This window comes from Juglans regia, chromosome 16 (assembly GCF_001411555.2).
Source record: "Juglans regia cultivar Chandler chromosome 16, Walnut 2.0, whole genome shotgun sequence".
NCBI classification, from domain to species: Eukaryota; Viridiplantae; Streptophyta; class Magnoliopsida; order Fagales; family Juglandaceae; genus Juglans; species Juglans regia.
The window spans coordinates 17,395,442-17,413,198 of record NC_049916.1 but is presented as its reverse complement, the minus strand read 5'-3'; the positions used below and the strand labels follow the sequence as shown (position 1 = coordinate 17,413,198).

Sequence of the window (17,757 nt, the reverse complement as noted above, 5' to 3'; positions counted from 1 at the left end):
CACTTTGTACTTGATATGGTCTCCTGCAAACTTATTGACATTCAATTTATTTCCACCAGGGATTAGTTGGCAAATATCTTTACTAAACGCTTGCCTACAACTCGATTTATCTCAATTCGGGACAAGCTCAATGTTGTGTCCACGACCTTGTGCTTGCATGTGCGTGTAAAGGATAATACTCTAAGCAGCAATTGTTAATCACGTTTGCTCATTACATCTGGAAGATAAAGATCATTTGGAGAAAAATCAGTTGGAGAAGGATAAATTGCAGCTAGAGTCAGTAGTCAAGAAGGGAGGAGGAGCAAAATAGATTGAAGATTTATGTACTCTTAAGGCTTTTCAACTCATAGGCTTTGATTTCTATGCACCATGTGCTGAACGTAAGAAGTATTGAATGAAAATGAAACGATCAAACCATCAAGATTGAGATATTTTCTAATTTTATACTCAAATTAGATAACTCAACTATAAAAGATATAGACATAATATATAAATAAATATCACATATACAATAATTAAATACTATATAATATTTCAATTCAAATAAGAATTTGGAGACTCAATCCAGCTTTATGACTCCTACTTATATGATCTATTTCCAATTGATCAAGACCTTCAACTATTGTTTTCTTTTTGGTTTCCATTTCTTGGTTTTGTAGCTGTTTATAAGCTCTTTTTAATACCACCCACCTCCAACGTGTGTAGCTTTTATTCATATTTTGAATGCAAGTTGTTTCCTTTTCTTGGTTGGAAAGTTATTTTTCTCCACCTACTTCATCCGAGAATGCAAGGTCCAAGATATTCGCGACACAATTCTCATTCTCATGGTGCGATATTTTGCTGCAATAATTTAAAAAAATAATAATCATATTTATAATTTTAGAGCGTACAAGTCTCGCACATTCTACTGGATCAATTTTTTCAAATATTATTTCTTTATTTATTGTTCTTATTTTTGTATTGTATCTGTTTGTTGAAAAGTCTTTTTTTTTTTTCACATATTAAAATATTATATTGACTGCTGAAAAAAGATACAAACTCCAAATATCCTCTGTACAGTTTTCTTAGATGAAACAAATATTTTAGCAGATTCTTAGGTTCCCACTATTGGACCTTAGCGAACGTGGACTTTTTATTAACAATTACAGTGTAAAATTAACAAAACAAAATGAGAAATGATATTGTAGTTATAGAGTGCGTAAGTATAATGTATTTTTTTTTTAAAAATGAGTAAATATAAAATTTATATGAAAAAAATTAATTTTTTAATAATAAATCTCATTCTTTTTCAAAATGAATATGTGATACATTTACAACTTATGACTATATCTAATATTACTCAAATAAAATATATAAAAAATAATAGTCGTGGTTGGAATTTAGATAAAAGAAGCGCTACAAAATAAATTTACAAACTGACGTAGCTTTATGTAGTTCGTTGCATTTACTTTACATAAAAGTAATTTTATAATCTGCGTCGTTTTGTTGGTTTATTTTTATATGATACTTTTGTGACTAAAGTTTTTTTGGAAAATATAATTATTGTACAATTTTTATACTCTTTAATAAAATATTTTTTAAAATTTAAATAGATTTGAAAGAAAATTATTAAATAATTATGAGAAAATCGTGAAAATAAATATTTGTTTTTATCATTTTTGGTGGTAGAAAGTTGAAAGCGTTGGTCCAAGGCGGGGTAGGTAGGTGACGCGCGAATGTGTAAACTGCACTCTCTCGGCAACTATAAATAAACGAAGCCATGGATTCAGGGATCAGAGTATCAGACAAGTGTGGAAACAAGAAGCCCTGCGTCCTCTGCTTCTCCTTTCAACGGTACTTTTTCAAGTGTCTGGCTCTCTCTGCTTTCCTTCGTTTGCCGCTCCATGGTTGTTTGGTTGTGTGATCTTCATGTTTGTGTTAATTCCCAAATGATCTTGTCCTGTGAGATCTGTTTTGTGTGTGTTATGATCTAAATATGTAGTTGGTGTTGACGGCTTAGTTTGGCTTTTGTGGATTAATATACAGGTTAAGAAATGGCACGCAAGAAGATCAGAGAGTACGACTCCAAGAGATTGTTGAAGGAGCACTTCAAGAGGCTTTTCGGCAGAGAACTACCGATTAAATCCGCACAAGTGAGTTGCGGAGACTGGCTTTATATGCGACCTTCATTTGTATTGTACCGCCTGAATTATATGGAATTCATTACGAGATGATGTTTGGGAAAATGTCCTGCTCAATGATTTGTTTTTTAAATCATGAATATTCAAATTTTTTCATTAATTCTTTACGTTATTGAAATTTGAGGAGTTGTTTCTTCTGATTTTTATGCCTCAGGTCACTCAAGCAACTGATTTCAATGAGCTAGCGGAGAAGGAACCTTGGCTTTTGTCGACGAAACTGGTTGTCAAACCTGATATGCTGTTCGGAAAGCGTGGGAAGAGCGGTTTAGTTGCCTTGAATCTAGATTTGGCTCAAGTTGCTTCTTTCGTCAAGGAGCGTCTTGGCAAAGAGGTGTTTACTTTTCCCACTAACTCTCCTCCTTTTGATTAATGGATAATTTTATTTGAAAGCCTTTATATAACACACCATCTACCTAGATAATTTGATTTAGAAGATAAATTTTAAATTTTGAATCGAACCATTTACTCATCAATTAGTCCAAGTCCTTTTAACCATTTGAGCGTCTTTTATAAATTTATGCAACTTCTCGTCAAAATAAATAAATAAATAAATTTATGCAACGAATTCAGGATCTTTTATTCAGGAGGGTTTATCAGGAGGGGCTAAAGGATGAACAATATATATTTGTACTGAAACGAAACTCGTATCTATTTTGTACTGACATAGTATGAATAAAAGAAAAGGATATTTCTCAATTCCTCAATATGTTTCCTTTTTTAACTTAAATCAATTATGAACATAGAACACTACATTTTTTAAGAATCTTGAAACTCGTCTATTAGTGAAGTTTTATTACATTTCATAACAATTTTTCTTTGTATGAGATCGAAGGCGGTAAGAAACTCATTTATTTTTAATGAATCATTAGTAGATACTTCTAAAATTTTAAGAAAAACTATTGACTTTCCGAAGTTAATAGATTGAAAAGGTCACGGTTCTAATACACGCAAACATTAAATATCATTCAATTCTTAATTTTTGTCACCTCTTTTAATTATTTAAATGGGCTGTGGGTTTTCAAAGAAAATAGGCTTGGGATAATTTTTTGGGACCAAGCCTAATTTTGATAGGGTCCAGGCTTAAATTTTAGTCATGTGTATCTTTAAAATACAAATAATATTAATTTGTATCCAACATTTATTATATTATCAAAACAACAAAACCAAAGGGTGGGGGCCATGGCCCCCCTAGCCCCCTGGCCCTGTCTCTGAATTTATCTGTATTTTGTTTACAGGTGGAGATGGGTGGATGCAAAGGACCTATAACAACATTTATTGTGGAACCTTTCATCCCACACAAGGAAGAGTTTTACCTCAACATCGTCTCAGAGCGGCTTGGGAACAGCTTAAGCTTTTCGGAATGTGGAGGAATTGACATAGAAGAGAACTGGGATAAGGTACTTATCACAATTCAGCCCTTAAAAGTACTTCTAAAAAATGTTCTAAATTGTTATATGTTTTTGCATCTTACACTGTTTCATGCTTAGAGTTTCATAATTTAGAAATGAATGTATATACTTTTTCCAGGTTAAGACTATATTTGTCCCAACAGGAGTGTCTCTTACCTCAGAATTATGTGCTCCACTCGTTGCAACCCTTCCTTTGGAGGTAATTATGATTCTATTCAATCCAGGGTCAGAACCATGTCTATCTTGAATTATTCTTACTGCCTTGGACACTTGTATCAGCTCCGCTGAAATTTTATTAACAAATTTGTTTCGGCATCCAGATCAGGGTAGAGATTGAGGAGTTTATCACAAGTGTGTTTGCACTATTTCAAGGTAAAATACAAATATTTTGCAGATCAATAGTATCCTATATTTTTTAAGATGAAATTTATCGGCCTATGAACTCTGGAGTTAACATTTTAAGTTTTTATGTGCAGACCTGGACTTCACTTTCCTAGAGATGAACCCTTTTACATTGGTCAATGGAAAGCCTTATCCTTTAGATATGAGAGGCGAGTTGGATGATACTGCTGCTTTCAAGAACTTCAAGAAGTATGTTTCATTTTATTTGTTACTTTTTCTGCTCACTCTTAATCTCGTCATAGAACGAAACATATATTGCAAATTAATACTTACAGTGCACAGCTTCCCACCTTTTTTCTCATCATGCATGACCTGATTTTGCAGGTGGGGAAATATTGAATTTCCAATGCCATTTGGAAGAGTTATGAGTCTGACGGAGAGCTTTATTCATGGACTAGATGAAAAGGTAGGACTGATGACTGAGATCTGTATCTTACATCCATTTCCACCAACTAATCATCTTGTCGTGAGGAAAATTCAAAGAAAATATTTTTTTCTTTTATTCATCTCTATTTCTTCACGAATCTTGGGATTTTTATCCATTGATAAAACTGTCTGCTGCTATAGCGCTTCGATAAAAAATCCAGAAACATGTTGATCCTAACTAATAAGGCATTTCTAGTCATTCTGGCCTTTGGAGTTTTCACTCTTTCAATATCTCTCTCTCTATTGTCTTTCTTTGTATTGATTTTTTTCATGACACCTCAGTGAATCAAATAGCTAGCTTTCATTATGAGAATTTTCGTAAGTTCATTAATTAATTAAGTTTTTTCTGCTTGCAGACAAGTGCATCATTGAAATTCACAGTTTTAAACCCAAAGGGAAGAATTTGGACTATGGTAGCTGGAGGAGGCGCTAGTGTCATCTATGCAGATACAGTATGGTTCTTTTTGTTTAGAACTAGAACTCAATATTTCCATTTTCTTTTTTTTTTTCTTCATCTTGTCATAAATTTCTTATGCGCTGATTGTTATGGCTTAATCCAGGTTGGAGATCTTGGCTATGCTTCTGAGCTTGGAAACTATGCAGAATATAGTGGAGCCCCCAAGGAAGAGGAAGTTTTACAGTATGCCAGAGTTGTGATTGATGTAAGGATATACCAGCTACTCTTTTCAGTGTTTTGTCACTATGTCAAATGGAAAAATAAGAACAAAAAAAAAGTAAACCTGAGCTTTGTCATTGACCTGGTTAATCCCCCACCTAAATTTCCTTGAAGATATCGTGACGATGAAATTATTATCCTGTACGCCTTAGGTAGTTCATTTTTATCTTCCCTTTTGGCTCTCCTAATAATCTCATCATTCCTCTACAGTGTGCAACTTCTGATCCCGATGGCCGTAAGAGAGCCCTTGTAGTTGGAGGAGGAATAGCTAACTTTACTGATGTTGCTGCCACATTTAATGGCATAATCCGTGCCTTGAAGGAGAAGGTGAGCTTAACCTAAATAAACTTGGCTTAGTTTCACTCTAATCTTGTGCCTATTGTATGACTAATTGATTATGGAATGTTAACAAATCAGGAATCGAAACTTAAGGCAGCAAGGATGCACATTTATGTGAGGAGAGGGGGTCCCAACTACCAGAGCGGCCTTGCTAAAATGCGGGCAATTGGACACCAGATTGGCATCCCAATAGAGGTACTAATATTGAACAGAAAAACATGAAACTTGAAAGCATGACAGTATATTAGCATATCTGGAAAAGTGTCTCCCCTAAAATCCCTTTGTTCATATTTTCTCTCTTAGGTTTATGGCCCCGACGCAACAATGACCGGAATATGCAAACAGGCAATCGAATGTATCACTGCAGCTGCATAATCAATTCAATTCTTGCAGATTTGTGCCTGTTATATTTTACTTTCCATTCTTGTGACAAGTTTCAGTTGTTGTTTAAAATCTTCCTTCCAATTGTACCAGAAACCTTAGAAAAAAAATGTGATTTCACATGCTAATAGGCCAAAAATAATGGTGTCCGAAATTGTAGATGTAATGTGTTACCATAATAAAGAGCTTAGATCGTTACCTCTCTGATTCTCTTGGGTTACTACATATATCTTCCAAGCAAGAGTGAATTTAGAAGAATAGTTCTCTTCACTTTGAAGAGATAAAAGGGAAATCTTTATTTTTGCAAATCACTATGCCTTGAAATAGGATTTTCTGGCTAGGAAGACCATTTCCCACCTATACCAAGACATCAATTTCCAATCTTTTTGTAAAGATCTTCAAACATTATCTAAATGTGGACCATGTCTTAATTTGAACTCTTTGAAACCACCCACCCCACACCGCCCCAAAAAAAACTCTATATAGTGTTGCAATATTTTTTACCTTTGTGAAGAGCCCAAGCATTTTGGACCCAAAAATAGGCCGTACTACTAGAATTTCTTGGGCTCACAATCCGAATAGGTCATGAAAAGTTCTGAGAACAACAACATTTTTAATAGAAAAATCTTCTTGCAAGCGATTTCGTGTACCAAACTGCGTACTAATATTAAATGTAAGACATTCTTTTATTTATTTTTTATTTATTTTTGTAATAAAAAAAATTATGTTAGTGTTGGTACACGGTTTGGTGCACCAAACTACTTGTACCTAACAAATCCCATTTTTAATTAGTAGAAGGATTTAAGAAGGAAAAAAAAAGTAATAGCTTTAATAAGTAATGATTCTAAGTAATGATTCTAAGTAAAGGTAGGGATAAGGCCTAAGGGTGTGCATCGGTCCTGAATTTGGAAATCCGTGTGAATCTAGGTGGTTATCCATCCGGATCATATTACGGATCCGATTATTTAACCAGTTATTTGTGGTCAATTTTTTTTTTTAAATTGAATTTTTGTTTTAAAACGACGTCATTTTGAATGTCGTTTTTTAACATTTAAAACAACGTCGTTTTGCATATACAAAAACTAGAGTTAAAAAAATGAAGTTAAAACCGAATAACGGTTACAATCTCAATATTCAGTTATATGCCCAAGTTGTAACTAGTTCTAACCAGGCCGGTATCTACCCAATTTTAAAAATTCGGGTATAAATCTGGATATTCCCAGATATCTAGATGCACAGCCCTAGGTAGGGAGATTTCTTGGGTTGCTTGTTATTAATGTGTAAGATTTAGGCTTCATTTGGTCTCATGGTCATAACTCATCTCATCTCAACTCATTTCAATATCTAAATACCATTCAAACACAAACACTTTCAATTTCAAGTTTATTTCAAATTTTTAACTCTTTCATCTAGTCATTAAAATTTTTCTAAATTTACAAACAAAACACAAAAATTAATTTAACTTTTTCAAATCTCAAAATAAAAATAATATTAAAAAATTACATTTTAACAATATTTTAATTTTATAATATTTTTATTCAACTTTTTCTCTCTCTTTTTCCCAAACTTCATAAAATATTTTAACTCAAATCATTTCACTACTATTCACAAATTATCTTATCATTATTTACAGATTTCACATCTCATCTCATCTATATAACCAAACAAGGCCTTAAATTATTGGACTATGAAAATTTCTATTCGTGATTTTTTCGAACATCATCCTCGCATCACCCTCTTACATGGCATTAAATTATTGGTAAATAAATAAAATTAACAAATAATTTTTTAATTATTTGATGACACGCTAGGGGATTGTGAATAATAGGTTAATAAATAATAATATTAATAATTTATTAATTGGATTTAGTTGTTTGAAACTTCTAAGAACATCCGAAAAGCATATTCAAGATTATTTTATCACACATCAGATTGCTAATTATAAAATTGTATCATCCTGGATTTTAATTTCCAAATAAAGTTCAAATCTTAATACTCATTTTCTTGTCATATAAGCATGAAGCATATTGACATCACGTATAAATGAAGGAGTCATTTGGATTGAGAAACACTCTCAATAATCTATCTAATCTCATCATATCATTATAATATTTTTAAATTTTTACATAAAATATAATAAATAATTTAAATTTTTTTAATTTTAAAATAATAATAATATTAAAAAATAAGATTTTAAAAATATTTTATTTAACTTTTAATTTTCATCTAAAATTATTTTATTGTATCCCACTATCTAAACATCTCATTAACACAAAAAATCATACAATCGCCAAGCCTGATGATGCATTCGCACCGTTGGCGAGGCCCATGAAAGGAAAAGGCCCATCTTATATTCTTCAAGTGAGAATCAAAACTTAAAGGAACCTCCCTCTGATTTCAAAGTTGATATAAATGGCTACTCTGTCTAACATGAGTCTTGCAAAACTGATTTTACATCATGATGTCTCAATCAGTTTTGTTTTTATTTGGATTTTTTAGGTAAATTTTTGCTGAGTCAAGACTTGCTCAAGTTCAGTTTTTTTTTTTTTTTATTTGAATTTTTAGTTCACTTTTTTATGAGTAAAGACTTGGGTCTAATTTTGATAAGGAAATGAGATAATATAATTTGTGATTAACAGTAAAATATTTTTTTAATAGTAAAAAAATTATTTGATTTAAGATGTTTATAGAATTTTAAAAAATAAGAGAGAAAAAATTAAATAAAAATATTATAATATTAATATAATTTTTACTTTGAAATTTAAAAAAGTTGAATTATTTTTTGTATTTTATTTAAAAGTTTGGAAATTTGTAATGATTAGATAATGATTAAATGAAAAAGTTGTATTTGAAATTGAAAAGTATTTATATTTATGATGTTTGTATATTGAGATGAGATGAGATGAAATTTTAAAAATTTGAAAATTTGTAGTGATTAGGTAATAATTAAATGAAAAAGTTATATTTGAAATTGAAAATTATTTATATTTATGATGTTTGTAAATATAGGTCGTTTGGATAGTGAAATGAGATAAAATGAGTTGAAATGGTTTGTGAATAGTAAAGAGATTATTAGTTAAAATTAGATGAGATGAGGTGAGATGAGATGAGATGAGGTGAGGTGAGATGGTTTCATCTCATCTCTGTATTCAAAAGGTTAAGTATCTTGCAACACGTAGTAGACTTATTGAAGTTTTGATGGAATTACATCCATTCTACCCCTCTTCCCCCTTCTCCCCGAAGCTCTCCCTTGAACCAATTTTCGTCTCCTTCAACAGAGGCCATTTTCATCTTCAGATTTCATCTCCTTCAACACCTTTGAACCCATTGTTCTTCGAAGACCCATTCTTTCATTGTTGTGACCCTCTCTCTAAAGACTCATTCTTCTGTTGTCTTGACCATTGAAGCCCCTCGAAGCCAAATCTACAGCGGTCCAAACCCACAATAATTTACAGTGAAAGCTCAAATTTGCAGCATCCAAATCCGTAATAAAAATTGAAGAGATTAAATTACAATCCCATTAGGCCATAACATTGATAAGCCCATTAGTCAAAAACACTGCATGTCTCCTTCCGTCAAATACCCAGATCTTAATTTGCAAGGAAATAGATAATAAGAAAATTCATTTCTTTACATGCACACATTTGCATTAGAAAGTCCATGAAAACCATTTTATGATTTTTTAGAGGCCGGCAAGCTAGAGAGAGAGAGAGAGAGAGAGAAGGTGGTGGGGGGGGACAAGGATAGGTGTCCCGAACAAATTAAAGATATTGGGGGGAGGGGGCATGCACCTCCATTTTACATTTCCCTAGAGTTTCTACATGTCTTATTGTTATTAGTGGTGTAAAACTTCATTTTACACCCATCCAGCTGGTAGCTTCACCCTACTCTTTGTAAAAAACTTGTCTAGATATAGTAGTTCTCTTTTTTTTATTATGTTTTTTTAACGTATCAGATTGGGCTTGTTTGGTTAGTGAAATGAGAAGAGATGGTTTTAGATGAATTGAATAAAATATTATTAGAATATTATTTTTTTAATATTATTATTATTTTAGAATCTGAAAAAGTTGAATTGTTTATTATATTTTGTATAGGAATTTGAAAAAATTGTAATGATGAGATGAGGTGCAGGGGTGTAGAACCGGGCTGAATTTTTTTCCAGTCCGGTCCGAAACTGGAATGCAGGTGTATCCGGGCAATTATCTGCCCAGATTATACCCGGACAGTTGAGAGAAACCCAGATCCATAACTGAACCTTGTTTTATGACCCAATTATTATTATTATTATTTTAAATAAGTGCCATAAAAATATGTTTTAAACTTTAAATAGTTTTTTAACAGTTTTTAAAAAAAATTATTAATAATTTCGGATTAAATCCGGTTACAATCCGAATATCTAAATCCGGTTACAATCTAGATATCTAGATTTATAGCCAAAAAAGGGGAAAAAATCTAGATATCCGGATTCAATCTGGATATAATCCGGGCGGATAACCACTCGATTTTTAGAATTTGGATCCAGATCCAGTTGCACACTCCTAATGAAGTGAGATAATTTCTGTATCCAAACGAGCCCTTAGAATATATTTGGATGAAAGATTTGCTTGAAAGTGACAATTCAGCGCTACCACCCTATCTAATTATAGCAATATGTTTCTTGTGTAATTTTGTAGCATTCTCATTGGTTCTGACAATCACAAATTAAAATCACGTATTTTACTTTTTTCCTATTCCATTAAAGAAAGATTCTCATATTAGATTATCCATCTATTAGTTAAAATAATAATAAAATATTTTTAATTTAATATTTTTATAATTTCTTTTATCTAATTTATTTTTCTCATATTTTAGAATTCAAATCCATTGTAAATTGTATAAACCCAAGAATATATATATATATATATATATATATATATATATACTAGGTGAAAGCAACGTGCAATGTACGTTTACTTAGTTTATATTTATTTATTTGTGTTAAGAACTAATTTATTTATAATTTTTTATCAAAATTTTTTTATTATTAGCCTATAATCCTTAAAAAATAAAATATTTCTCTTAAAATATGTTATCGATTTATTGTTGATTCTGTTCGATACAATACCATTTTTAAACACAACACCAACGAAGTCACAAACAAAGTATTAAACACAAAAATGATAACTCAAAAAGAGAAAATTCCATGAGATATTTTTGTCTTTTAGATGCTTTTTTAGATGACTTTTACAAGACACTCACTATTTATGTTAGGTTGTATATATTGTATGTTTTGTTTGGTTTGTAACAAAAATCATTTCTATCAAACTTGTCCAAAACATTTGAGTTATTGTATATATTGTATATATTGTTACCGACTGATCGCATAGCATGCAGCTAATGTCTGTTCGTTTGAGAGCCAATAAAATAAATGTTAGTCTTTAATTTAAATGGTCTTAGCGGCAATTGGAATCGCTTTAATTAATTCATATTTAATAAATCAGTCGGTAACAATTATTTTTTAATATATCCAAGAAATCCAACTTGATGAGACGACCTCGATCGGGGTTCCTCATCAAAGTGCATGCATGCACTACAAGAAATTGGCTCAGTTGCGGCAATATTTGGTCTACTGGAATTAATATCGCCGCAATAAGTCATGTATCACGGCGACTTCTTGGTCGACGCGGCTTCCAGCCCGTGACTTTTTTTTTTCCTTTTTTGTGGCGATTTTAAATTATTTTGCGGCGAAAATATTCGACGTAAAGTATTATTTTTATTTTTGCAGCGATTTTAAAGGTATTAGCGGCGATATAAACCGCCGTAAAATGTCAAAATCTAATACCGACGCTGTTGTTCGCTACAAATCTCCAATTAATATAAACGGCGCCAATACATCGACATAAAATCAGTTTTCCCCCCAAATCCGGATTTCCCCTCAAATCGCGATTACCTTCGTCCCCATTTCAGCCTACCAGTAAGACACACGCCCCTGTTTCCACTCGGCGATTTAGGAGCTGATAAATATCTCTCCGTTGCATTCTTCGTGCGTTTCTTGGTTTTGCTATTGCGGAATCCAAGCCCCTCATTCCAGACTTTGAGTTCGAAACAAAGTCTGTGCCTCGCCGTCGACCACGTGGAGAGATTGTTTTCAGAAGCCCCAATATCGGTGGCGATTATCGTCCACCGAGACAGTGGGGACTATCTTTCATGCGTCGTAGGTATTTGGTTGTTCCCTTTACTGCAAATAGCTCTCCCCCTTCATCCCCGCATGATTTCTTTATTGCAAAAATTATGCATTTTGGTGGGTACTGATTTGTTGTGTGTCTAAAGTCACTGCAGTCTTAAAGGGCGTGCAAGCATCCAAATCATCTGAGGTGTGTAGATTTTTTTCTTGATCTGTAGCTTATGGATTTTTTCTGCTTCGTTTGGTTTATTCATGGCCCCTTCACTGGTGCATTGTTTGTGTTGGTCTCCTTGGACTGTCTTTGAAGTTCCAAACTGTCAAGTTTCAAAATTAGTCAAAATGATAGGTAAATGACCACACAAACTGTATGGCCGTTCCAAATCAGTGCAGTTAAAGGAAAGGAAATGTCTGAGTGTCGGTTAGCTTGATAGGTTAACTCATTGTAGATGCTAGGAAGAGAAAGGCTAGCAGGAGAGATTATTAGTTTAGGTTGTTGGAGGATGCCATGGATAGGGAAAAAAAAAATTGGCTCGAACCTGCTTGGAATACCAAGTTAAAAGGCAATTCTTTTGCGGAATAAATTCTCTGTTTCCACAAGTTAAAGTGGTTTAAGTTTACATGATAAGATGATATTTGTACAACAAAGGATATGTACTGCAGATTTTCAGCTCCAGTTACAAACGTTACTTAATTATCTTTTGTGGCTATATTTTCTGAACAGAGGAGTTGGAACTGATCTTATGTTTGTAACTGTGTAGATAAGTCTTGAGTCGTGACAACTGTTTGAGTCTTGAGTTGTGACAACTGTCTTGGTATTTTTCTTTTTTTTTTTGCATATTAAGATGTGTTCGGCCTTTTGGTTTTACGATGTTCTAATCTTTGCTATCATTCATTACTTTGGATTGTTGGTGACATCACAAGAAAAACTGATAGCATATCACTGAAATGAAAACCATTTTAAGTTGATGTATGACAAGAAGAAAGCCAGATCAGAGAACCAAATGAAATAATACACGCAACCTTACATTTACTGTAATCAATGTGACACAACACCAAACTTAATTGTTTTACCCACCTAGAACCCCTCCTATTTATTTTTAATCTGGCCTTTATTGGGACTTTGTTAACGGAGTGACTGCAGGATCTTACTTAGTGATTGTCTGCTCTTTATCTAGGAAAAATAGGAAAAAGTTAACAATAAAGCTAATTACTTTCAAAGTTTCATGGATGAAAAAACATAAAGGATTCTTTCCTTCAGTTAATGCAATTAATTACTTGCTGAAGATTGAGGTTTTGATTTTCATCATTACGAAACCTGATAAACCAAAAAAATAAAGAAATAAAAAAAAATAAAATAATATAAAAATGCATTAACTGATATTGTGATTTTCTTTTTTTTCCTACTGTTGGTGACATGGGGCTTCATGCATATCTTAGTTTCATGCATTAGCTCATCTCCACCCGTTGTAGAAGGGTACTTATCATGTGCCCATTTGCTTAGTCAGGCGCCACGATCGTTCCTTTTATTTCTTCTCTAAGCCTTTTGACCTTTCTGCATCTTTGCCATCCACATAATACATTAGGGTCATGCTTATACTATAGATATGTTCTTCCCAATTTTGGCATTATTAAACTAATAATGCATGCACAAAACTTTTTAAATAAATTTTCCACGTCTCCCTTTATGTGATCTGTTTGTTTTGGCCATCATCTACACGTAAAAGTTAAGTTATTGTTTTTCTTAACTGTTTGAGTCTGAGTAGGATCCATAACGATTTCCAATTTCTGCTATATTCAAGTGCAGAATTTTCGCGGTGAAATCGTTGGTACTAGCTTAGTTATCCTTATATTATGTTATACTTGTCTTTGTCTATTTTAATGAAGCCCCTTTCATCCAAACATCAGAATAATCATTACCTTCTTTTCATTTTAGCTAAGTTTTGCAATCAAATACAATCTTTATTGCGTCTGGATATTTGAGTATAATACTATTATTAATCAAGACCTGTGATAGTCCAGCACGTTTGGTTATGTATATTCGTTGAACTGATTATAGTTATTATACATGCAAATATTTATTTGTTTACTTGAACTGATTATAGTTAGAATACATTCTAACTATATACTTACTTCAATTTAAAGTTTCTTTTGTGCTGATCAGCAGTACCCCCAGCCATTCCTTTACCCTCCTTTAATTCTTTTGTTTCATTTGTCCTTCTACATTCTTTTGGCAACAATTTCTCATGACTAATGTATTATGGTAAACCAATCAGTGGGTCTTTTATCTAAAAATGGGTTGCCTCATTTCTAATGTAAAAGTGTATTTTTTTTTAATATTTTGATTTTTTTGCACTTGCGGTCAAAGTGAGCGGTTACTTTGAGGGATAGAGTAGCGGCGCCCTTTTATTTATTTCTTTTCTTCTTTCTTCTTCTTGATTGGATTGCAGGAAATTAGTTAGCTAGCTTCCAATGACATGCATGGCAAAATGTGTTTGTACTTCTAATTGGTTTTAATTAATCATCTTCCTCATGATCATATAGTAAAAATTTTGTCCAAAAGACGCCACTAATGCAATGAACTGCATATTTAGGACAAAAGGGTTGATGAAGACTCTAGCTGAAGTATTTAGAAGCTGGATTTTGGTAACAAACAAGGGTTAGCGGCTGGCCTAGCTAGTTTATTTTGTTGTTTCATTTGGATGTGATTCCCTAACTTTGTGAGCTGACAATTTCTGCTGGTTACTCATGAATTTGCAATTCAGAATAACTAAATAAATGAATACTTCTTCAAGCTTTTTGAGCTGTTGTTCATCTCATATATATTCATACATGGTAGACCCCCCCATATATGGAAATCGATCATTTCCATATACATATTCATTTCCATATACATATTATAATAGGATATATTCATGTCCATCTATAGACTTACATATATGGACATGAATCCTATGCTCATGAGTTAGAGATTACATTAATTTAAATATGCCCCCGATGTTTAACCTAATTAATATATTCTGAACATTTCTTTTTTTCCTTCACTTTTCTCCCCCACAACCAATTATTAGGAGCTAATAATTTGTTTGAGATGAAGGCCAATGGATATATTCATTTCACCTTAGCATCCACTTCTATGTATAGTTAATGGAATTTAGAGATCTATGGTAGGCTGATTTGTACTAAGATATTGAAATAAAAGACTCAAAAAAGAACGAGTTCCCTTCAAGAGGGGAATTAAATCAGCCTATGTAGCTGATAAGCGTCTTAGTACTTGTATTTATTTTTTCATGGACAAATATAAGATCTCTCTCTCTCTCTCCCTCTCTATTATTATTTCTCTTCCCAATAGCCCTTCAACATATCAATGTCTTTGAACAGTACTGTCATTTTTGCTGCAAGTGACAAACATCTCTCTTTCATTAACTTCTAGCAAATACAATCTGTGACAGTGGCTATAGGATAGGAGGTGTGAGGTGTTGTGTATGGCCATCATGTACTTGAGCATGTTATGTATAGATATAACATATCTATCTATATATGTTGGTCAAATGAATTCCATCACTTGTGCAATGTACCTACAGGTAAATCAATAGAATAGTGCTACCATATCCATATTAATTACAACCATTTGACCATGATGGCAATTTTCTGCTATTATTTGCGGATTAAGCTAGCTAGCTAATCTCATTAATTCCAAAAAGCCATGAAGTAGGGTTACCCAAAATAACAAATTCAATAAAGCCAATAAGTAGATCATGACTCAACGTAGGGTTTGTTCCCCTTGGTATTATAATTAGCTAGCTAGCTTTCTTTTCCCTTTTTAATTTTATTTAGGGTTTGTACATGTTTGTTTGTAATTTTTTTCCCAGTAATTGTACATATATGTAAGACATTAAATCACGAAGTTTAGGTTGGCTTTTGTTTTTTTGAAGCACTGGAAATGTGGGGCTTGAACAGGTGTGTTAATGTGATATCAAACTCTAGTTTGCAATGATAACAAGTGGTAATTCTCGGTGGGGTTCAAATAAGTATAAGATTAGACTTCCAATAATGCACCAATTCCACTAAAATTTTCCTGCTTTCGAATGCAGATCACCAATTTACATAGTTATGCATTTAACTATGTCAATTATTGGGCATTATTGGAATTTTGTTACTTTGTACTGCCTTCGGATCCCACTTCCACTTCTATTCTTTCAATTTTGTCTGAATTTCTAAATATTGTTCTGATCTTTAGTTAGATGATGAATGCATGCCATGCCTTCAGATGAACATTATTAGTGTAAGTCATATTTTGAGTTTTGAGATATTTGGATCCATGCGGCTCAACAGATTTGTGATGTGTTCCAGTTATTTACTCCTAATTATTCTAACTCTGAATGGAATGATTTGAGAGATTATAATTCGTTGTATCATGAGATACCATTTTTTTTGCTCATTGTATAAACAATAGGAGTAAATCAGTTCTTTCTTACTTATGTAAATAAGTCATCTTAGACCATTTTTGTTGAAGAGCTGTTTATTTTGGATAATACTTTGATTTTTTGAGTACTTGTAGACAATTGAATTAATCCCATCAACTTGCGTTAGTTAATTCGTTCAGTTTGAAGCAAATTCCCGCTTTCGATGGGCATGGCAGTTTTGGACTGATTAAATTAGTTTCTTCACAAGTTAATGGATTGATTAATTAGGTTCGTAATCTTGCTGAGCCGAGTTGATCTTTTGGATTGTCGGGCTTTGCTTGATTACATGTAACTTGTGGTAAGAGCCCATCACCTTTGCGTATCTTTTGGATTGTAAGGCTGAGCAAGATCAAATAACTGAAATAGTCAGCTCGAGTTATAGTTACGTGTCCGAGCCTAGTCGAGCCTGACATTAGTCTCAGCGGAGTTGAGTTATTATTATTCTTTAACACGCTAGATCATAGTCAATTTAATTCTTTTAGCTTCCCTTGTGCTCTTTTTAAACAAAAAGTACACGAATAATATATTTGGTTTTGGATAAAAAAAATGACCATATCTTCTCATTATTGGACTCCCCCCACCAGATTTTTCCCAACATGTAGATGTTCCCCAATGACAATCTATTGGCATTTTCTAACCTTTCATCGTATATGTAACATCGCCCAGAATACTGATCTTGTGCAAGGAGAATTCTTGTAATTCCTTAGACCATAATGGTTCTCCAACCATCCATTAGTTTTCCTCCAATGCCCATCTTTAATTTAAGAGGCATCATGGCTGTTTAGAAGATATGGTTTTGGTTGCATGTCTTCAGCCATAATTCTCAACGTAGTGTTCACAAGTGCAGTTTAATAAAGGCTTACCCAATTCATATATGCCATAATTGTTTTGTGTATAAGTAATGATAATATTCAAGCATACTACCTACACGCTTCCATAACTTCGATAATTCTTCCAACTCTTGTGTATGTGGACCATCTACTTAGAATCTTTATATGCACATTGATCTAGAATATACCCAAAAATATTCACATATATATGACTATGTTTAACATGCTGACATTTATTTTCTACAGCAATTCATTGCTCTTGGCATAAACACACTAAACCATTCACCACTATCTCTTCGTCACTCCACAACGATCTTCATGACAACCCCGGTTAGTATTGTTTTCAACATCTTCTCTTGTGCTCCACAGGCAAGTAACTTCGTACTCGCCTGCTTATTTATTCAACAATACACTTTCTCATATTCTTTACCCATATAGCTAAATCTTAGTTATCCAAATAACTAACATGTATGTTTCGACCTTTTTAG

The 17,757-nt window shown here is 32.8% G+C and overlaps 1 protein-coding gene across 1 annotated transcript; it reads left to right on the top strand.

Moving 5' to 3' along the window:
• Positions 1-1,728: 1,728 nt before the first annotated feature.
• LOC109019920 (ATP-citrate synthase alpha chain protein 2) lies at positions 1,729-6,020 on the top strand. The gene is made up of 13 exons (XM_019002303.2): positions 1,729-1,833; positions 2,026-2,132; positions 2,335-2,511; positions 3,416-3,577; positions 3,708-3,788; positions 3,910-3,961; positions 4,066-4,180; positions 4,316-4,397; positions 4,774-4,869; positions 4,978-5,079; positions 5,304-5,420; positions 5,511-5,627; positions 5,736-6,020. Exons 2-13 carry the CDS (start codon positions 2,034-2,036, stop codon positions 5,805-5,807), a joined length of 1,272 nt encoding a protein of 423 aa, XP_018857848.1. The 5' UTR covers positions 1,729-1,833; positions 2,026-2,033; the 3' UTR covers positions 5,808-6,020.
• Positions 6,021-17,757: the final 11,737 nt, after the last annotated feature.